The 22,603-nt window shown below is 48.1% G+C and overlaps 1 protein-coding gene across 1 annotated transcript; it reads left to right on the top strand.

The window, feature by feature from the left end:
- The first annotated feature begins 14,741 nt into the window (after positions 1 to 14,741).
- On the top strand, positions 14,742 to 22,466 carry LOC139653852 (fibroblast growth factor 18-like). The gene is made up of 5 exons (XM_071530855.1): positions 14,742 to 14,773; positions 18,391 to 18,430; positions 18,631 to 18,808; positions 20,559 to 20,665; positions 20,836 to 22,466. Exons 1-5 carry the CDS (start codon positions 14,742 to 14,744, stop codon positions 21,106 to 21,108), a joined length of 630 nt encoding a protein of 209 aa, XP_071386956.1. The 3' UTR covers positions 21,109 to 22,466.
- Positions 22,467 to 22,603: the final 137 nt, after the last annotated feature.

Here is a 22,603-nt window from a genome sequence, read left to right as displayed (position 1 = left end):
CACGCGTGCACACGCACACATACTATATGCACAGATATGTACACACTGGCGCATGCATACACGCACATACTTACACACTTAACACAAAACTTTACACACATGCTCCCCTCACTGTTATTCTTCTTCCAAGAGAAAGAGGCCGAAAAATGACCATTTATTTACTTTGAGCTCTGGAGCTGCGGTAACACAGCCTGCCAGTACCAGAAAAAAAGAGAGAGAAACAGTCAGAGAGAGAAACAGAGGAGAAAGTAGGAAGGCAAAAGGTAGGGGAACAACAGAAGTGGACAAAAGGACAGAGGGAGGGGTGGTGGACGAACGACTGAAGAAGCGGCAGGAGAGAGCTACAGGTTGAAAGAAAGAGAATTTGCTGGTGGATGTGGTGTAGCTAGTTGTGGTTTGGTCTGGTACAGAGTTTGGTTGTATTACAGTCTGGCTGTGGCTTGTGGTCAGATCTTGCTAGGCTGGGCTGGGCTAAGCTGGGCAAGGAAACAGACCTAAGCAAGAAAGTAGCTGAATTCACTCTTAACGCTCGGAAACACACATCACAAGCGCTTCATAAACTCATCTTCCAAGCGATGGCTCCGCTGTTGAGGCCGTGTAAGTGTCTGGCAAGATGAATGAAGCTCACCTCAAGCATTTCAAATATTTTGAGCCATATTTATATTTGTCCTGGTCTGATGGAAGGAGCGCTCTGCCCTGCCCAGGCTGCTCCATGCCTGGCTGTCAGGGCTCTGTTCAGTAGCAGAGTGCCTGTCCAGCTAATAGGGCCACATTGGGTCCTGTTCCAACTCACTGACGCTCTATTTACATTTGAGAAAAATATACCTTTTCAAATCTGCCTTACAAGACATTTCTGGCCAAAGAGAAATATTCCTACACATGTAAACAGGACAAATCGTCAAGTTAGCTTTGACTTGATTCCCCTGGAGGCGGTGGACTGAGCCAGGTTGTTCCAGTTTACACAACAAAACAAGTCTCTCTTCGACTACAGGTTTATTTGAACCCACTTGGGAAAAGCCACACTTTGTGCCAGTATACACAGGCCTAATTTGGTTTGGAGAGTTCACTTTAGAGTGCGGACTAAAGGTGCCCCCAGGAGTGTGCTGTAGTGGACACAAGATAAGATGCTGAGATGGGAGGCGAGCATGTGTCCCACAACCCCTAAGCAATATGGTCCGAGTCTGCACGCACGTCAGCACCGAGATACTGACAGCCAGATAGACTGACTGACAGACACACACACACACACACACACACACACACACACACTGTTCCTCACTGTCTGTCTGCCCTGAAGGCCAAGGTTACCACAGTTACCTGCTCTCTCTCTCTCTCTCTCTCTCTCTCTCTCTCTGTCCCTCCCCTGTTCCCTCTTCTGCTCTTTTTCATCCCTCTTTTCTCCCTCCCTCTTCTTCTGTTAATCTGTTCCAGAGCATTGTGATCACATGGAAAAAAAACATAGCAAGTGCACATATTTCCCCCTTGGCCAAGAGTGAAAAAAACACACACGGGGGGAGGGATGGAGGGAGGGCGAGGGGAGGGGAGGGGAGCGGAGGGGAGGGGATGGAGAGAGAAGAAAAAAAAAAGAAAAAGCGAAATAAACTGTTTATTCAAAGGCAGCGCTGGGCCCTTTTGTTGTGGTGGGGACCTGTCTTTTATTAGCAGCCTGAAAAGCCTTCAAAGGCTGGAAAGACAGAGGACATGCCAACAGACGAGTGTATACAAGGCAGAGGGGGGGGGGGAGAGACGGGGGAGAGAGAGGGAGGACGGGGAAAGGGGACAGGGGCTAAAAGGTTCAGAGAGGGGGAGAGCGGAGAGGGTCTGGGGACATGAATGGGTGGAAAGGTCTCGAGGAGGGGGAGAGAGGGGGAGGGATGAAGGGTGATGGAGAGAGAGAGAGAGTGACAGAGAGAGAGAGAGAGAGAGAGAGGGGATAGGGGGACACGGCCAATGGCAGGGTTGAGAACTTGAGATTGTGCCACTGGCAGTAAGGACACAGAGCTAAGGCCAGCAGAGAAGAGGGGGTGGTGGGGTGGGGGGTGTTTGGGGCGGGTGTGTGTGTGTGTGTGGGGCGGGTGGGGGGTTGCTGGGGGGGGGGGGGTTGCTGGGACAATTCCAGATGGACCATAATATGGGGAAACTGTTCAGGCCTGTTCTCATATGTTTGCAGCTTTTTACACTGGCAGGACTTTCACAGAGCCTTGTAACTGATTTTGTCAGTGTGTGTATGTGTGTGTGTTGGGGGGGAGGTTAAGAGGAGAATGATGTTTTATATCAGATTGTGATTAAAAAAAAAAAAAAAGTCTTGGCAACGACAGCCCAAGATGAGGGAACTATTTGGTGTGTGTGTGTGTGTCTGTACCTAAATGTGTGTGCAGATAATGAGTGTGTGTGTGTATGTGTGTGTGTGAGAGAGAGTACAGCGTGGTATGTGTTTGTGTGCATAAACGTGCATGTGTGAGGGAGATGGATGTATTTGGGGATAGCTTGGAGAGGCAAAGGAGACATTCCCACATTGCGTAACTCCATCTCTCTTATCTGCGCTCTCAAAGCAAACCGTCAATGCTGCGTTCCCACCTCTCTCCGTCTCTGTCTTTCTCTCACTCTCTCTCTCTCTCTCTGGATCAAGTCTTCGGGGGCACAACCTTTTCGCTTTCCTTTCCCTCTCATCTTGCTTTCCATCTCATCTCCTGAGTATTCAATCTGTTTGTCTACTTTGGAAAAGTGCTGTGAAAGTGATGTGGCCACTATGATCCAACCTTAGAGAACTGCGTGTGTGTGTGTGTGTGTGTGTGCGTAAAAAATATGCTGATGGTATGAACCGTATGTGTGCGTATGTGCATAATGCGTGTGTGCAATCTATTTAAGTGTTTGTGCATTGTGTGTATGTGCGTGCGCGCCTGTGCACTGTGACCGCTCTTGAAGCCGAATCAAAGTGCTCTGCTTTCAATAAGAGTCACAATCAGCAAAGTGGCAGCAAGCAATGACATCACCGCAGCTGGGTCCCCAGCTGGAGCACAGAAAGGACTTTGGCAAGTGTGTGTGTGTGTGTGTGTGTGTATGTGTGTGTAAGAGAGTCAAAGACCAGTGTATGCATAGTTTATTTGTAATATGCATATTTCATGCAATTCGTATACTCTATGGCACAGGAAAATGCATGCAGGTCTATGCCAGTATAGAACCATTCCTCCCAGCGTTTATGAGAGTGAGAGAGTGTGTGTGTGTGTGTGTGTATGGTGGCTGAGAGCGTAAGTGAGATTTCCAACCTCAGTCGTCCCCATCAGTCTCTCTGCACATTCTGTGCCTTGTTTCTATTGGAGCAGACAGTGCTGCGGTGAGAAAAACAACAGGAATTTCATCTGTCATTGATTAAGCCCATTAACGGTGGTGTCTGATGTCTTTTACACTCATTCCACACACACCGACATGCAGCTGCACTCACAAACACACAAAGTTACACACACCCACGCTCACTCCGCACTGCACCGCTACCAAGACTATACAGTAAAGGACACACCATGGAATATCATCAAGATCCACACCATTACTGTGTGTGTGTGTGTGTGTGTGTGTGTGTGTGTGTGTGCGTGTGCATGCATGTGCGTGTGTGAGTACGTGTGTGTGTACGTGTGTGTGTACGTGTGTGTGTGTCTGTGTCTGTGTGTGTGTTTGTGTTGGGTGTGAATGGATTTTCACACGCTAAGTCATGCAAGCCGGAAAATACTGATCATAAACTTCCAACCAGCATGAGCAACCGACAACCCCACAGAGAGCCAACACACACATACACACACACACACACACACACCATGCTACTGAACACACAAGTTACTGACGTGGGTATATTTACACACATGCATGCATTTATACACATGCATGCACGCACGCACACAAGCACACACGTACTGTAAACGGCCCGCATATGAACACACCATTCTCTCACACACACACACACACACACACACACAACCACTGAAAACACAGTGCTACTGAGCATACCACGCAACCAGACACTCCAAACTCACTAAACAAATGTCTGATGTTGTCACTCTGGTATTTACCACTCCACCACTGTCATTTTATAGGCCAGCTTCGCTACTTTGAATGTGCAAGCATTGTGATTTTAGCTGTGCGCTGAAAGTGCAGCTCAAATAATCTGACAGTTATTGGTTGCAAACAGAGCCGAAGTGCTACAATTCCACTACCTCTACCGAGTTCAGGCCTCATTTTCACTGCAGATTAAAAAACAGTTTTACTGCAAAAGTGCAAAAGCGATGCAGTAGATAGGAGAGATGGAAAATGTAATTCTGATAAATATTACATTGATTAAAACTGACACTGGACATTTTACTGATATACTGTGATTTTACAACTGGATGGCTTGTGTCTCTTTGTGTAGCATTTGGGAAAGTGTGGGGCTGATAAAAAAAATAATAATTTCATAAAAACTGACTAATTATATTATGTGTTGTATATGTATTGATAAATGATTGATTTGCACATTCGGAGGAAGGACACTGGTACATAAACCACAGATAATTGTCGCCTTTTTAGTTTAAAACGTAGTCTGAGGTGTTACAACTTAGTCATGTACTCTCTTCTCTGCTCTTCTCTCTCTTCTCTCCATTAATTTAGAGGAAAGGAATTTAGTCAAATTTTTTCATGATAGCCTGTTCCTTTCTACTTTCAATGTGTTATCAAATGTAGTTCTTGTATTTGTAGTTTTTAACCTTTGTTCCGTATAGCTCATCCCAGAATAATTTAGCCAAATGTTAGCCTTGTATCCCTCTGTATTTGATTCATACTACCTTATATTGCCGGGACACAGGAGAGCAATGACTTACATGCTATAAAAATAGAGCTTTCAAAATCTTTATTTATTGAACATGAAGAATATTTTGTGGATGCAATTTAATCTTCCCGCAACCCAACTTTGAGTTTCAACCCAGTCACTGAAGAAATACTATCCTTGCTCCAGAGAACTGTATCATATATTATGTGTATGCTGTAAGATACTAATGTAACCCTATGTGAGCTGGAGCTCAGCGAAGCCCTTTACAGTAGTTTGGTTTGTTGTCTTTTCAGCATCAGCCAGTAGAATAGAATAGAACAGAATATGTCAGAACAGAGAAGAACAGAAAGCATAGCACAGTAAAGCAGAACAGGAGAGGAGAGGAGAGCCAAGCCAACAGCAGAGACCTGGGGGAACACAGCAGTGTTGAGGGACGGCTAGCAGAGACACCCAGCAACTCACATGGGTGTGCACAGCAACCCACACACACCAATGCACATAGGCCATACAAAACACATGCATACACACATAGATACAAAGGCCAAGAAAGGGCAAGCATGCAAACACACACAGGCCATGGTCACAAGTACATGCAATCACATATGCAATTACATATGCAACCACATACACACAGGGAACATGCACACACATCCTTGTGTCAGTACACACATACACACACACACACACACACACACACACACACACACACATTGATTTTCTCTTTCACTCAAACATACAAAAACTCCTGCTTGTTATCACAAACCCGTTGTTTTCTATTCTCTCTGCTTATCTACATTTTTCCTCTCATCTTTTTCTCATTGTGGTCTTTCTCTATGCTTCCCCCTCCATCTCTATCCTTCTTCAAAGTTCACAGTTCTATCAAATTCCAGAGATCCGTCACATTCCATATCCCCATCACAACGGACAGCCCCGCGGCCCTGCCGCTCTCCAGAAGTCCGCAGCTCTGTCCAACACACTAGTCCGACTCCAGAATCCTGTCACAGGCTATAATTCAGTCCCTTTCCAGAATGCGTTACTTTCCTCCTGACTGTCACTTCCCATATATCACTGTCATTCCATTCATCAGTCGGGGGTCCGAGAAAAGGGGGCTACGGGTGACGGAGTGGAGGTGTCATCAGAATCCTGTGTCTCTTTTTTCTTGGATGTTTCCTCCTCCTGCCCCCCACCCCCCACACTACTCACCCCCCGTTTGAATGACAAAGGGCAGAGGGGGAAGGCAGGTGAGGGGTTGAGGAGAGAGAGGGAGAAAGTGACAGAAGCCAACAGGGAGAGTGCGAGTGAGCGGGGGAGATAGCGAGAGAGCGTGAGAGAAAGAGGAAGAAAAGAGAAGAAAAGAGAGAATAAAACAAGAGGCAAAAGTGGGAGAGAAAAGGAGAGGGAGAAAGCCTCTCCGGAGTGCTTTTTTTGCTCCTACGGGACAAAAGGTTACAGCATGACGGGGGTAGGTGTCAGGTGATGTGTGACAAGTCCAAATTAAAGATGACATAATGGTGGGGGCCCGGCTGGGGTCCGAAGTGGGGGCCGACTGAGACTGAGGGCGGGGGCTGACCGTGGCGGCTAAGCCGAGCCGGGCCGTGCTGGGCTGGGCCAGGCTGGGGTTGGGGCTGGGCAGCGGGGGGCTACCCTGCAGGCTCCTCCATATGGAACGCGTTAGCCTAGCGATTGCTAATGAAATGCAGGCTGACGTCAGGCAGACACCCACCCATTGTTTTGCTGTTTAATTTGTTATAATATTTGTCTTACAAATGAGGGCTTTGCCAAGATAGAGGGAGAATGGGGGGCTACAGCACCAGATGAGCAGAAAGTGGGCAGAGGGTATTACAGTGAGAGCCCCGCGTAAAGACAAGCAAATGGGTTTGAACATTAGTGATAGAGGTAGAGAAAAGCTAGGGGACTTAGCATAAGTGCTAACACGAGAAGGGCCAGGGCCTCAGCTGTCTAAGTGGGAGGTATAGTGACCTGGGGGCTAGCAAGGGTGGGTGCGCTAGAGAGGGAGGGGCTGCTGTAAGAGGTTGTGAGTATGTGTTAATTGCATATGGAAGTTTACAGCATAAACAAACATTTCTGCATTACTCACATCAACTTGTCTAGGGAATGGCTAGGGCTACTCCTGCAGCTGCATCAGTCCTTCCTGCTGTCTGTCTGTTTTATACATCCTCTTTTGCACTCTCTCTCAATTAATCAGTGTCATTTTCTATAATTTTCTTTCCCTCTCTCTCTCTCTCTGGTACGCCCATTCACACAGTTTCCAACATATAGAGAAGTATTCCCAAAATAGGCTCAGTGGAGCAAGTTTAAGAATGCTTTTGTTATTCCAAAAGGAGTTGTGCCGTAATTGACCACCACCTGGGCATCTGGCAGAAGTCACAGCGAGCGAGAGAGAGAGGGATGCAGAAGGGGAGGAAGGAGCTGTGGATGGAAAGAATGAAAGAAATGACAAGACAGAGAGATGAACAAATGGAGACTGAGGAAAGACAAGAAAGGAGGAGAGATTAATGGGGGGGGGGGTGATGGAAAGTGTGTGTACTATGCCCCTCTCTCCCTTTCTCTCACTCTCTCTCTGACATGTCAATTCGAAGGTGCTTTATTGGCGTGAGTAATGATGGGAGGTGTTGCCAGGGTAATTACATAGCACATTAAAGGGCTTCATAAACATTACAGTTCCTCCTCTGCCCGGTGGCAAGGCTAAAGGGGCAGGCAGAGGGAAAAAACAGAACAGAAGAAGAGAAATGGACATAGTGAGGCAGAGCAAAAATAACAGCACAAAGGAGAGCAGACCGGGGAGAGAAGGGTAGAAGAGGAAAGGGCACTGCAGGAGAGGAGAAGGAGGGGGAGGAAGGAAGAAGAGAGAAGGGAGGAGTGTGGAAGAGATGAACAGAAAAGATGACAGGAGTGAAGGTTACCATGCTCATGGATTCCATCGCTGAGCGCCTGAACATGAAACAGGAAGAAAAAAACAACATGCCGGATCAGCGTCCAACACAAACCACAGCTGCAATTCACATCACCGTGAGCGGAGAGCACAGGAGAGCTCTCTCTCACACACGCACACCGCAGCCACGAGACACACTCACCTACACAGCCTCGCATATACACTGCAGACACAATCTTTAACTATAACCACAAACCCCGCAAACTCAGCTGCGCACACTCTGTCACTAAAGGTCATGACACACTCACTCAACCAAACACGCAGAACCACGAGCCCCATAATCAAACAAACATCCACTCAGACACTAAGCATTGCATATTTATGTACAACCTCATTGGTCAAAAGCAATTAACTTGTACATCCTTGCACAGCAGCCTCTCACACAAAACAGCCTTAGCCAATCAGTGTCATGCATCAGCGTGGAGTTGCTACATATACAATATATCTTCATCACATGGGTCGTTTTGTGTTTGCCGTTTCCTAGTTTTATTGCTACTCATGCTACTGTGTCTTATGTTCCATTTGATTACGTACATGTGCGTGGCAAGTCAAAGATTTAGTTGATTCTTGGGTTGGTTCCACATTGTCCACTGAAATTTAGCCCTTTCCCCTTCTTGTTTCTTTTTATGCCGATTGTCAGAAAGCAATAGGATGACAGTAAACAGACTTATTTAACCCTTGGCTTCACAAAGAGGCTCTTGGATAGTTGGCCCACATGTATAAGGTTCTGTCATGAGTTCTTGATTATGTTGATGAATGAACCAGGTGCATAATGATGGCGGCTTCCAAGTTTGATGTCATTGCATTTTTTTCATACCCCTCCAACAGTGCAAAATGTCCAAACCTCAGCAACCTGCCTTGCCAGATTGGACTGAGAGACAGTGCAAATGCTGTATTGCATGAGTTTCTGGACTGAATGTCAATATTAATACACCTAGTTCATTTGATAGGCACAGATGTCATAGATGATAATAGAAGACATTTTGGCAAATCTCAGCCACAACAATGACATTAAATATGACATTTAACATATTATCCTGAAGCCACTGCCCTAAGAATCACTTAATGTAACAAGCTCAGATGGCAGTTTTAGCCTGAAGAACATAACTACCTGGGCAGGTTTGTCTCTATAAAACCAGGCCTTGGCCTAACAATGACAAGCTAGATTGCATGAATAATTACCCTGACACAAGTCCAAGGGAGCATAAAACCCTCCAACTTGAAAGTGTCAAAGTAAAGTTATTCCAGTGCTTCAGCTGGTCTATGTATAGAGACAACAGCTGCAATGGATTCCAGGACAGAGAGGAGAGTAAACGTTCATATTCGCTGGATTAATCTTACCAAGCGAGAGAAAGGACCAGGCTGTGCACCACCAACATCGCTGCTAATAAAAACAACATTTTGCCTTTCTCTTCATCTCGGCCGCAGCTCACTATCGCACAAACGGCTCTCCGCTAATTAATTCCTGCTCTTGCTCAGTTGCAGCTGTCGATTCTCTCATCTCCCTGACGCGGACAAGTGGCGAACAGGTTCCCATTTCAAAGCCCGGCACACTGTACACATTCCTTGACTCGAGTGTACGCAGCGCTTCGCATGGGCCCCCTGTCATCAAAGGGCCTTTATTAAGTGTCTCATACATTTACACATTGGGGAACAGTTTAAACTTGGCCCGTGATTAACGGAGCAGGGATATCTATCCCAGAAACCGATGTTAGGCTGATATCTCAACATCTGACATGGGGTTTAAGGTCCATGTCTGCAGGTATTAATCAAAGCCACAAGCCTCTCTCTCTCTCTCCCAAGAACTCACATACACACAGGCCCGCTTCCCCAGCCCCCCCTCCCATCCAAACATATACAGCCCATACCTCATAGACAAAGCTAATTGGATGCAATCCACTGCACTTGACACATCTGAAAACTCCAAATCTGCACAGTGGTGTCACCAGGATGATGGATTGCATTTATGCTGTTCAAAGTTTTCAAACTGTCTAACACTTTAGAGAACACAGCAGGGGGAAGATATCGCCTGTCTGCCAACTTGTCTTTGACTGCATCCAAACCATCCCCTCTGCCTCCAAACTTGACCCCCCCCACACACACACACACACACAGACACACACACACACACACACACACACACACATACACACATACACACACATACACACACACACGCCCTTTTGTCATAATGAGTCAACAACTGGCCTAAGGCTCAGGACGCTCTAAGCCCTGCATTAGGTTCCACTCCAGTCACCCATAACATAGAGTCCAGCGCACCATGCCTCTCCTCCACGATGACCTTGGGGTCAGGCCAGAATGCCCTCATATAATGAGAGTGCTGTTTGGGGATTTGTTGGACTGTGATAGAGAAAGGGCAAGCACACGCAATGCACCCTGGGTCTTTGTCTGGGTGCTGGCGGTATTGACGAGTGCTGATCGATGTTAATTGCTAGACAGAATGGCCATATTGACCAGGCTCCCTGGATGAAGAAGCCTGCAGGCCCAGTCAAAGAGAGAGAGGGAGAGAGAGAGAGAGAGAGAGAGAGAGAGAGAGAGAGAGAGAGAGAGAGAGAGGAGAGAGAGAGAGCTGCTAGGCCCAGACCTACAGCAGCTACAGGGCCCCAGACACACACAAACACAAACACACACACACACACACACACACGGCTCTCATTCACTTTAATGAGTAGAGAGAGGAGCACAAAGGCATAACGTCCATCAATGCCAAGTCTATTCAACACAAGAGAGGGTATATGCAAAAAATATGTGTCCTGGTGTGTGTCTCTTTGTGTGTGTGTGTGTGTGTGTGTGTGTGTGTGTGTGTGTGTGTGTGTGTGAGTGTGTGTGTGTGTGCGCGTGTGCACATGTGTGCATGCATTTATGAATAATGTCCGTGGCACAGTTGGTTTGCATGAAAGTGAGATGGTGCATGGTACAAGGTTTTTGAGTGTGGGTAAAAGAGAAGGGGATGTCCATATATCTGGGGCTGTGTGTGTGTGTGTGTGTGCGTGTGTGCGTGCGTGCGTGCGTGCGTGCGTGCGTGCGTGCGTGCGTGTGTGTGTGTGTGTGCATGTGTGCGTGCGTGTATGCGTGTGTGTGTGTGTGTGTGCGTGTGTGTGTGTATTTAAAACATCTTAGCTAAGGATCAATAGGCAGGAGCTGCAGAGGCAAAGACATGGGCAATCAATATGCTGGCTGCAAACAGAGGGAGGGACAGAGTGAGGAGATAAAAAAAAAGAGCCAGGGAGATTAAAGAGACAGATAGGGAGGACAGAAAATGAATGAGAGAAAGAGTGATGTGACAGGAGAGAGAAGAAGGAAAAGAGTTATGTTACAAAGGCCTTATAAACAATTGGTTTTACATCTCTTTTTTTCCTAACTGTACGCTATTTTTAGGCTACAGCGGAAACCTTTGTCACTTCAAAACCTGTGGTAACATAATAGCAAATCCCACACCTTTCAGCATGCAAACACCTGCCAATCATCTCACTTCATCATCAACTCTAAGCAAACAAAAGACACAAATGACACACATCTCGTTGATTTAACCCTGTTATCTCTCCCTCCAGCGTCCTAAGCCTGTCCTCCTTTTGCACTTTTGTTCATACTGCTGAACCAAAAAGGGCCTGGTTTCCCTGTAGTATCTTAGCACAAACATACATGTATATTTTATTGATTTACAATGGGAGTAATATTATCTTTGCATCAAAGTCCTTTTTGGAAAATCTATCACTGAAATCAGGCTTTCCTGCTTGCAAGGGCCGACTCCACCACTAGCACCGAAATGTGCTATACCCCTGTTCTGAACCCTTCCATCTGGGCTTAAGAGTACCAGACGGGCCCATACCTCATCACCAGAATGCGGTTCAAATCCCTCTCCACAACATTTACACTCTTGTCCCTTGCAGCAGTGCGGTGAGCAGCGAAAAAGCACCCAGACACAGGTGCAAAGACAGAGAGAGCCAGTAGTAAGAGAGAAGGCCAGAGGCTTGTCTATGGAGCATGACTGGAAAGGCATTCAACCACAGTACCCCTACCCAGCCCAGCTCAGCCCTGTCCAGCCACGTAGAGTGTGTGTGTGTGTGTGTGTGTGTGTGTGTGTGTGTGTGTGTGTGTGTGTGTGTGTGTGATTTGAAAGTACAATGTTGAAAAGAATAAGCTTACAGTTGGAGCCAAGATAACTGTCCCTGATGTATGAGGCCAACCCCCTTCCCACCTCCAATACACACACACGCGCACACACACACACACACACACATCTCTCTCTCTCTCTCTCTCTCTCTCTCTGTGTGTGTGTGTGTGTGTGAATGAAAGGTATGGCAGGAGTGTTGTGTTGGCTTGGCTGACCGTCTGCGGTTCTGTGGCGGTGAGAGGGAGTTTTGGGAGCGCAGAGCGGGCGTTGCTGCCGAAATCCCTGAGAAATGTTCGTTTTGGATCCGTGTCTGTGCTTACATACCGCCCTCCCGACTGTCTCTCGCTCTCCGTTTCATTTTTCCCTCTTAAGGTTTAACTTAAAAGTTATGAAATGGGGAGTCAAAATACATCACTTGAAAGCGGCAAATCTCAAACTTGGAGGGTCTGTGCGTGCAGCGCCCTCCGCCCTTCGTCCCAGTCCGAGCCGGGGTCCGGGCCCGGTCGGGCTGCAGGGGTGAGGGTTTATTTTCAGCCAGGGGGGAGAGTGTGGAGAGTATGGAGGGCAAAAAGCCCACTTGTTTTTTGTTTTTTAAGAGATGCCCGATAGAGGCAGATGTCCGTGTTTTGTTAAGACTTTCAAAAAAAAAGCAAAAAAAAGCAGGGAAAGCTTATCCCAATCTCGCCTCTGTTGTGGTCAGTGACATTTCCAACAGTGTTCAATTCGCCGCTACTGGTGTACACTGCAAAAATGTCCTTCAAGACAAATCATTTATTCTCAAATTTACTTTAAATCTTTTCTGAAAACAAGTGAACATTCTACCCAATGGGATATCATTCCAATTGTTTCCAATGCAGTTTTAATTGTTTAAGGAATTTTCTAGAAACAAATGCCAGTATCTTCAAACAAGGTGGGACAGGGCAAGTCACTCCACTATCAAGAAAATGACTCGAGATATTTCTCGGAACAAGTTGATTTGCACTGTAAACAAGTGAAATGATCTCACCCCGCTAACAGATGTTTTTCACACGTTTGGAGAAAAACAAGATTTAAAGACTCAATACTAGATTGAAAGACTTGTTAAAATGGATATTTTTGCAGTGTAACTTGGTCGGCATCGCATAGCGACTGACTAATCCCATTTTGATCCAATAAGTGTGTGTGTGCGTGTGTTTGAGGGAGAGAGAGAGGGGAGAGAGAGAGGTGGGAGGGAGAGAGGAGAGGAGAGGAGGGAGGGAGGATTGATCCGCGTCTGTTAAAATCTTGTTCTGGTTTTTCTTGGAGTGAGGTCTGTGCCTGCCGACGCGCCTCTCCTGTGTAGCCCCCCTCAAGAAGAGCTTTTTATGGAAGGAAACATTGGCATTTTTGAAAAGGCGAAGGATCTACACAATACCAGTGAACTGGATAAAAAAAACGCACGGCTGTGTTCTTTTTGCGTTTTCCCTTGCGTTTTTCCCCTCTGGTGTCTGAATGAAACAGGGAGGCAGATCTAAGGGGGGGAGAGACGGTGCAGGTTCTGGACTGGGGTCGATCTGTCAGTGTGATTTTAGGTAAACACGCTTCCAGTGCGCCCGTTTAACTTTTATTTCTTCACAAACTGGCGAGGTCGACTCCTCTTCTTGCACCGCGGCGTTCGCTTTCTCGGGTCGAGGAGACTTTCGTGCCTTTTCCCCCTCAAAGCAACTGCTTAAACTTTCTATGTTTTTGAAAAAAATAAATAAATAAAAAGATCGGATTGCATTTTTCCCCCTTCAAACATTTCGGAGGTGATGTCATCGTGCTGTGTTTTGGCTGGTATTGTGTCGAGAGGGCGCAGGGAGGACCGCTGCAGCCAGGCGGTAACCAGCGGCTGAGGCGAGCGGGGAAGTCCGGGAAATCAGGTGCAAAGTGCGGCTGTCATTTCCTCGCCGTGTCGCGGGTGGCTGAGTCCGCCACCCAGTCACAGCTGTTCCCATCCTCTCCAACTACCCCTCCCTCCCTCCTCTTTCTCTGCTCCTTTTTCTCCCCTCCCATTCTCATTCAACTCTCTCCATATACCCCTCTGAGCTGGACCGCTCCGGGACCTTATCACCCTCTCTGTCGGACACTGTTGGTCGGTGTCCCCTGAGCCACAGACCCGTTGAGCCAGCGTGGGGGCGCAGCCATGACCGAGGCCACCCTGCAGCACCCTGCGCCCGCAGAGCCCCCGTCTCCAGCTCGCCGTTTCCTCCATCAGCCCGCCCAGGTAGCCCACCTCCAGCAGCGCCTGACCCTGCCCCGCGGGGACTAAACCTGCCTCCTGCTCCTGTCTGTGCACGGACTAACATCTATATAATCTCTGTATATGTTACCTACTATAGCATTCATTTTGGAGACCAAGTATAAGCTTATTGTTGCACTGAAACGTTACGCATTGGATTACGCGGAAGATTACGCACGCGCCTCATCGGTCCACAGGGCCGAGCATCATCCTGAGGGTCAGCAGGGTCGATTGGAGTTGGGTATCTGTGAAGCGTGAGCGCGCTTTCACCTGTTCCTCTTCTTGCCGGCGGCGCGCAGCCGTTTGATGCCCTAACCTTCCGCCTTTGCGCCCCTTCTTCTCTGCGCCGCTCCGGACAGCTCTGAGAGGTTGCCCGGCGGTCACAGTGGCACAGTCACCCCGGCTTCACACCCCACCTTGCCCACGCCCACACATTCACCCACGCCGGGGGAACCGGGGCACGCCGCCGCCGATGCCAACGGGAGTGTCCGCTGACTCTTTGACTCTGCACAACATCCAGCGGATTCCAACCACAGACGGGAACTCTCCGGACCGTCGGACTGGCTCTGACCGAGCGAGGAGACTGACTCTGGGCCAAGTTCCATAGTGGAGGGGGGAAGCAATGTGGTCCCTTCTCTCCACGCTGGCTGTCTTGTAAGTCACTTTTTTTTAGAACTTCATCACATATTACTCTTGGCATGAAACAAGCTTATTTCTCCACCTATCTCTTCTGTTCTTCTGTTGTTCAAATTATTTTCATGGCAAGCCTAGCTACAGATGAAGATGATGGAGAGGAAGGTTACGGTGCCTAACAATTACATCACTCCTCATCAGTCCCCATAGAAAACATGCCATGGAGGGCCCTGTTTTGATTGGCTGACAGTTCAGGGTCACTGGGTCAGAGTCAGGGCCATGTTACTCATAAAACCTGCCATAAACATCTCCATCACCATCTGCACTTACTTCAGTGATGGCCAAGCTGGCTTAGAGAAGGCCATTTTCCCATAGCCAAGAAAATGCTTTTTTTCCTATTGAAAATATTTCAGAAGTTGAGTCAAATAACACCGGCTTTATCTAGTGGGATAGGAAAATGATAAAGTGCCAAGAGCAAATCTAAGGGAGGAGGATACAGACTCAGGGGGCTTGAGTTTGCCCATTCGAGGTGTGTCTTGTTAAAAGCCAAGGGATTTATTTTTCTTTCTTTGTGTCGGCTGTACTTCTCCCAGATGGCAGTCATCTCCAGATACTTCTCATTCCTCACACAACCTGGACAGGGTGTGTGCTGCTGGTGTCTGCCTGCCTCTCTCTCCCTGTCTCTGCCTCTCTCGCACTCTCTCTACTTACCTACCTAACTGCCTACATCTGTCTTCCTGTCTTGCTTATACCTTTTTCCACAGATACTTGCTCAGATAAAAGTATGAATTAATAACCCATGAATGATGGCGCCCCTGGCAGTATCTGAGGAGGAGAGTCTGACTGTTTAGTCTACTGGTCTTAGTTTAGGTCTTTGAGAGCCAATCATCTCTCCATTCATTTCCTTCTTGCCTATCAGTATTACCACAGCCACTTCACTCCATCAAGACTGCAGCTATCCTCACAAACATGCTGTTTTACAAACTCGAGTCTTAAGCCAGTGAACGCTGCCAAGGGCCTTTTGCTCTGCACAGGAACCTGGTACTGCTCTCCCTCGCCATAGCTCCACCGCAGGACATAGTGCAGTTCCCCTAAATCCACAGCTCCATGTTCAGGCCCACCACTTCTCTAACCATTGCTCCACCATAGGGCCTATTACTGCTGATACCGCTACGCCGCACTCACACGCCCACTAGCCTAACCACCACTCTTCACTGAGGCCCACTGCTGAACATCTGAAACTCCTGCGTCGCGCCGAGGCCCTTCGCTCCAGTGTTGGCCTACCACGCTAACCACCACTACACACTGCTGAAACCGCCGCTCTGCGCTGGGTCCCACCAGGCCGACCGCTCTCGCTCCGCGCTGGTGCCCAGTGCTCGGCGCTGAGGCCCACTAGCCCAAACCGCAGCCTCCATATGGTGGACCTGCTGGGACGCAGGTTTATGATGTCAGACCCTTGCTTGTTTTGGCAGCCAGCCAAGGCGCACCGGGCTTCCCCTCTCTCTCTCTCTCTCTCCATACCTCCCTCTGTCTTTACTCTCCCCGACTCACTCTCGACTTTCCTCGGCGCTCTCTTATTCTCTCGTTTTCTCATCCCTCCCCCACCCCGCTGATCCCGTCTCTCTCTCTCTCTCTCTCCTTCTCTTTCCCTCTGTGGCTGGCATACGATGGAGTGTCTGTGGTTTTGGAGGGAGCAGGAGAATCCAGAGCCGAGGCACTTTTCTCGCAGTGTCCTCGGCGGCAGCGCAGCGGTGGTGTTTTAACAGCTGAGAGTCCTCACAATGCACAGGCGCTCGGCCTTTTTCAGCTGCGCAGGCAGAATGCTCGGGCCAACACACTACTGCGTTGCCCTGAGTGTCTGCATCTATTAGCAAAACCCAGGGGCCGATACACCAGCTAGGGGAAAGGGCGAGGGAGGGAGCGAGGGGGAAAGAGACACAGGGAGAAAGAAGAGAGGAAGCAAGAGGCTTGTGAATGTAGTGTTAGAGGATAAGATATGTGTGTGTGTGTGTACGTGTGAGTCAAGAGGGAGTGACATGTGTTAGGATGTGCATGAGTTGAACCCCCTTCCTCTTTCTTTCCCATTATTTATCTTTTTGTCTACTTCTCACGCCAGACTGCACTCTGTGGCTACAGCACTGTCTCTCATTTTGTCACTCTTTCTCTTCCATTCTCTCCTCTTGATCTTTTTTGCTCCCTCTCTCTTCCTTCTCGTTGTCCCAGTGTACACCTCCCCATTCTCTCTGTCCTTTTCTCTCACTTAACTCTCTTATTCTCTATCAGCCCTCTCTGTCTACCTCTCCCCTCTATTTATGCTTATTGCCTCCTCACTATCCCTATGTGTACCTCTCTTTCTACCTCTCTCTCCTCCTCACTATCTCCCTCCCTCAGCAGTGCATATGTCTTTGCTTTGGCCCAGCTGTCAGCTGCCTGCTCCTCCTGTACACACACACACCCTGCGCACATCTGCACATCTGTGTGTATGTGTGTGTGTGTGCCCATGACAGTGTGGAGGAGTCACCCGCTAACCCCAAACATAAAGGCAGATGGGAGGCAAGGAATGATAGGCGAAAGGTAGAGTGAAGAGAGAGAGAGAGGGAGAGAAGGAGAGATAAGGTAGAGGTGAGATAGGGAGGACAACAAGTGAGAGAGGGAGAGAGTAATAGAGAGAGAGCGGAGGCATGCAGAGAGATAGCAAAAGATGAGGTGGGGAAAGACAAAATTCATAGAATTGCTTTTCGGCCCACACACTTGGTTATGAACTTCATCAAGTCTTGAGCCATTAATGCAATGCAGTTCAAGGACTGCCAAAACAGATTTGGCTTGCCACAATCCCTCCCTAGCTAAAGCTGTAAATAACAATACATCCAAGGTCAAGGTCTAAACTTCAATTAAGCAATGTGGTAGCATTCTAATCTTAACTGTAACCACCTCCTTCAGTCATAAATGCCTATAAAAGCCTGGATAGTAACAAGGATAGATGATTGCCAACATTTCACATGTACAATAAACACAACATACTTTACGCACTACATCAACGCAATTACTGCACCCCCAGTTGATTCCCCATTAAATCATCTCTCTGCACAGTTTAGTGGCACATGTTTTCACTCATTCAAAACATCTCTGAATATAACCACACAGTCCACCGCGCTGCAAAGCCACACCACAGTGGAGTGTACACCTGTAGTCCAGCCCCAGCTGTCTACATACACAGAGCAGCCAAATAAGCCAGCCCAGACCCTTAGATGTCCAAACCAAAACATGTTCTAGTCGTCTCGGCATGTTTGCCAGTTAGCCACGGTCCAGTCGGGTCATTTGGAGGCCAGATTTTGGTGTGGCGAAAGTCATGAAAGGGTCAGAAAGTGGGCCGGGACAGAAGGCTGGTAGCGTAACGATAAACACTGCTCCGGGTGTTGTCCGTCTGCCTATCCCTGGACATCTGCCTGTCTGTATGTCAGATCGCCGTGCCAACCGCACGCCCAGCAGTGTGAGTAATCGCCCAATGAGGAAAAGAGATGTTGAGCAGACAGAAAAAGAAAAAAGGGATGGAAATGATGGTGTCACGCCCGGCTTTTTCAACACTCGATTTTGCTTACACTTTTTTTTGTACTCATCTCTGTTTTTACTTTTTCCAGATGTATCCAGATGTTGCTGGTGATGTGCAATCCATTACAGGTGAGTGTCTGCATGAATGGCAAAGAAGGAAAGTACAGTATAACAGATGTATAAAAGTTGTATTAACTGTATCATGGCAATGCGTGCAGTTTTTCAAACCTGTTTATGGCTGTCTTTGTCACTGTATGTATGTGCTGAACTCTTTCTGGGTGTGTGTCTGCCTGTATGTGTGTGTGTGTTTGTGTGTGTATTCCCAGCAGGTGCTTGGTGTGGATGGGGTGAACTTCAGCGTGCATGTGGAGAACCAGACGCAGGTGCGAGACACCATGAGTCGGCGACACCACCGAGTCTACCAGCTCTACAGCCGCACCAGCGGCAAACATGTCCAGGTGCTGGGACGCCGAATCAGCGCCCGCGGAGAGGATGGAGACAAATATGGTAAGACACACACACACACACAGGAAAGCAGGCAGGCTGTGGAACACACATTGGTACGTACATGTGAATGCACTCTGAGAGAAACGCTTGCTTGCACACACACACACACACACACACGACCGAACTACTGCAACCACAAAGACCTGAAAGTCTACCAAGTGCATGCATGAACGGATACAGAATGCAACTGCTCAGGCACACACACACACACACACGCCTCCCCAGGCTTTGGCAGAGGGGCAGTGGAGCTTGTCTTGGGAGTACAAAGACCTCATCGACTGGCTGCTGACTCAATGATTCACAAGAGAGCAAGAGAAAGGGAGAGGGAGAGTGGGAGAGAGAGAGAGGGTGCAAGAGAGAAAAAAAAAAGCGGGAGTTAGAGGGAGAAGCCTGGCAGGTAGTGTGTCGGGCCGAGTGTTAGAAACTCATCTCCTTCATCGATCCCTCCATTGATTTCTCATCCTCCCTGTTGTCTCCTCTGGATTTAAAACAGCAGGCTTCCTCTCCCTCCCTCCATCCTCTATCCCTCCCTCTGTCCCTCCCCCACTCCCTCCTCCTCTCCCCCTCTCCGTCTGTAATGATGTCTAACCCATTCTTAAACCGCAGAGAATCAATGGGCAGAAGAAAGCCAAGCCATAAAGCTAGTGTTCATATTTCTCTATGTGCTTCAGTGGGGGCTCATATTACACATCGCTCCCATTCACAAACATGTCAATTTGCTAGCACACCGTTTCAAGCCACAATGGATGCAGAAGCCACTCTGTTTTTGACAAATACCACTCCTAAGATGAACAATCCACCTATCACTCTCCAGCAAAGGCACTGAGGCACTGCACAGGGAAGACAAGAGCGGAGAGAAGAGAAATAACAGAGAGAAAGGAGGGCACATGAAGGTGTAAACACGAAGCGAGGGAGCAGAAGGGAGATGGGAGAGGAGAGTTGGGGGAAGAGGGAGGAAGAGGGCAAGAGGGAGGGAGGTATTGATTTCTCTTGACCCCTTTGTTGACTAAGGTCATGTAGGAACCATTTTAGGGATTTATTTTTAAACAGGCACAAGCGCTCTCGGAAGATGTGTAGTTAGTGGAGCGGCGTTGCCTGGAAGGATGAACATGCATGCACCTGCACGCAAACACACACACACATACACATGCACGCACATACATACACATACCTTAAAACAACAGTCTTGTAGACACTCGGTCTGATTGTTCTCTCCCTCCTCTTGGCCCACCGCACTCCGTCTATTCTTGGCTGTTATCTTTTTTACGAGGCCCATTTGTGGTCAGCGGTCTCATAACGGTGTGTGTGACCAGGCTTATCTGACAACCATCTGTCCAGCCAGACATTTACATCTGTCTGTGATTTATCAGCAAGTTTAACAGGGACTATGATTTCTAACACTGTGATTCAACGTGAATACCTTGTCTAAAAACTCAAATCTGATTCCGTGGTGCTTGACCTCTGTCTGTCCAGTTGTTTCTTCTTTGTGTGATTAGTGTTACATGTACTGTATGTCAGCCAGCCAATGGGCCTGAGTCTGTCTGCTGTTATTTGTTACGGCAAGGGAGATCACACACTGCAGGATTCATGAAACTAACTGAGCACGATCTTTCCATCCCTGATATTTGTGTGGCACAACCGAATAAACCAGTCAAATCTTGTACTGTGCATACAGCCCAACATCTGCCTGTCAGTCTACCTTGCCTGTGGCTCTAATGTCTGTCTGTCCCTCTGTCTGTCCCTTCACAAGCCCAGCTCGTAGTGGAGGCCGATACCTTTGGTAGCCAGGTGAGAATCCGGGGCAAAGAAACCAACTTCTACCTGTGCATGAATCGCCGCGGCAAGCTAGTGGGAAAGGTGAGGCTTCTTTTGATTTAAAAAGACATTTTTGTCAAGGACAGATGTCTGTTATTTTCCTTATTTTCCTTACTTTTCCTGACCAGCCTCTCTTTGTTTCTCCCGATGAATGTGTGTGTGTGTGTGTGTGTTTGTGTGTGTGTGTACCTGGGGTCTCTCTGCTCTCTCAGAAGGCCAGTAATCGCAGTGCTGACTGCGTCTTCGTGGAGAAGGTTCTGGAAAACCACTACACAGCTCTGATGTCGGCGCGCTACGCTGGCTGGTATGTGGGCTTCACTAAGAGAGGGCGTCCTCGCCGCGGCCCGCACACGCTCCCCAACCAGCAGGACGTTCACTTCATGAAGCGCTTCCCGCCTGGGGAGCAGCCCGACTTGACCACCCCCTTCCGCTTCACCACTGTGAGCAAGCGGAGCAAGAGGGTGCGTGCTACTGGGCCCCGCTAGTAGTGGCTAATGCTAACACCCGCTGTCCTGTCATCCAAAGCCTTGACCTGAGCCTGCCAACGGCTAACCCACTCATTTCTGCTGTCGCACCCCACTGAACACCTCCCTTAGCCGGGATAACAAACATTCACCAGACTCTTGTTGAATCATTTACGGGGTTTAGCTTTACACCTACTAACTTGCCACTACAGCCCCCTAGTTAGTGATCGCTCTCCCCAGTTTTATTTCCCTTAAAGGACCACGCTAACTACTATAAGACCCAGTCCATCGCCAGCTGCTGCAAGGGCCTGGCCAGCTTCCCTTCACAGCCCAGAAATACTGACAGGGCCCCTGAAGGGCAGCCAAACTGAGTCCCAGGCTTATCATTCTGCAAAGGCCTCTTCTTCCACAACCACAGAAACCACAAGGCCTTCATGTCTCCTGTTCTGGACCGGCTTTTTGACAATGTCTAGGATGGGATTACAACAACTGGACCATACAGACAGAGAGCAAGGGTGGGAAAGGCTGACTAAACAAGGGAGTGGGTGCTTAGCCTATGGATAAAGGGAAAGATGGAAGGAAAACAGAAAGGAGAAGACAGGAAGAATGCGGAGCGGACGAAGGGATGGAATGATCTGGACAGATCAAATGGAACATTAATGGACTGTTGACATGTGACGCACTTCTCTGTCTCACTGCTAGACTGGTGGGAACCTGTGAGACTTGGGATGAATGGATAGATGAGTGACGAAGAGGATGAATGAGGGAATGATCGAGCGAATGACTTACTGAATGCATGCACGTATGTAAGAGGAAGTAGACGAGGAAATGTATGTATGTATGTGTGTGTGTGCATGTGTATGCAAGTGCACCAACAACCATGAGTGAAGCTGGATGACGAGGGACTCTGGAGAGGGACCATACACGCCCAGTGTGAACCCCTGACAACTCACCGAAGGGACTGAAGCTTTAAGAACTGGAATGTATAAAACCAAGCTGCACCAAAAACAACCAGCCAATCACAGCAAACCAAATCAACGACCAACCAAAGACAACTGGAGACCTGCTACACGACTCCTCCCCATGCCCCGCCCCCCCAGGACACAACACCCTCAGCTTATAGGTCCAGAGGGTGACGAGCGCGGAGGTTGGGAGCAAGGTGGGGAGGGTGCCTTCTCTACTAGCATTGCTATAGAAACGACCCAGGGGATGATGATCCCGTGCGATACCGTGGATACAGAATGCTGCTACCAGGACATTCAGTGGAACACACCAAAGTCTCATACATACACACAGGAGAAAAAAATATTAAAGGGAACAGTTTATTAAAAGTTATATATATAAAAGAAGACGAAAACCCTAAATAAGCAATCTTACTATGATCGTTACTATAATTGTTATTATGATAAAATTATTTCATTTATTTATTTCAGCTCTGTGTGCAGCAGTCTTTCTCGACTCAGTAAACCTTACAGAAACATTTCCTCTGTGTCTCACAGCCTCTTTGCACAGCTCC

This window comes from Centroberyx affinis, unplaced genomic scaffold (genome assembly GCF_046629955.1).
Source record: "Centroberyx affinis isolate AG114_WGS23_722 - 3 ecotype Tasmania unplaced genomic scaffold, CSIRO-AGI_Caff_v1 ptg000138l_1, whole genome shotgun sequence".
In the NCBI taxonomy this organism is placed as follows: domain Eukaryota; kingdom Metazoa; phylum Chordata; class Actinopteri; order Beryciformes; family Berycidae; genus Centroberyx; species Centroberyx affinis.
Note: the sequence above shows the minus strand (reverse complement) of the source record. Positions and strands in the feature narration are given on the sequence as shown.

Excerpts from the sequence above, each read along its gene's own strand:
- LOC139653852 (XM_071530855.1), top strand. The coding sequence starts at position 14,742 with ATGTGGTCCCTTCTCTCCACGCTGGCTGTCTT. Across the intron at positions 14,774-18,390 it reads CTCTCCACGCTGGCTGTCTT|ATGTATCCAGATGTTGCTGG; the intron begins GTAAGTCACTTT and ends TACTTTTTCCAG. Across the intron at positions 20,666-20,835 it reads GCGGCAAGCTAGTGGGAAAG|AAGGCCAGTAATCGCAGTGC; the intron begins GTGAGGCTTCTT and ends CTGCTCTCTCAG.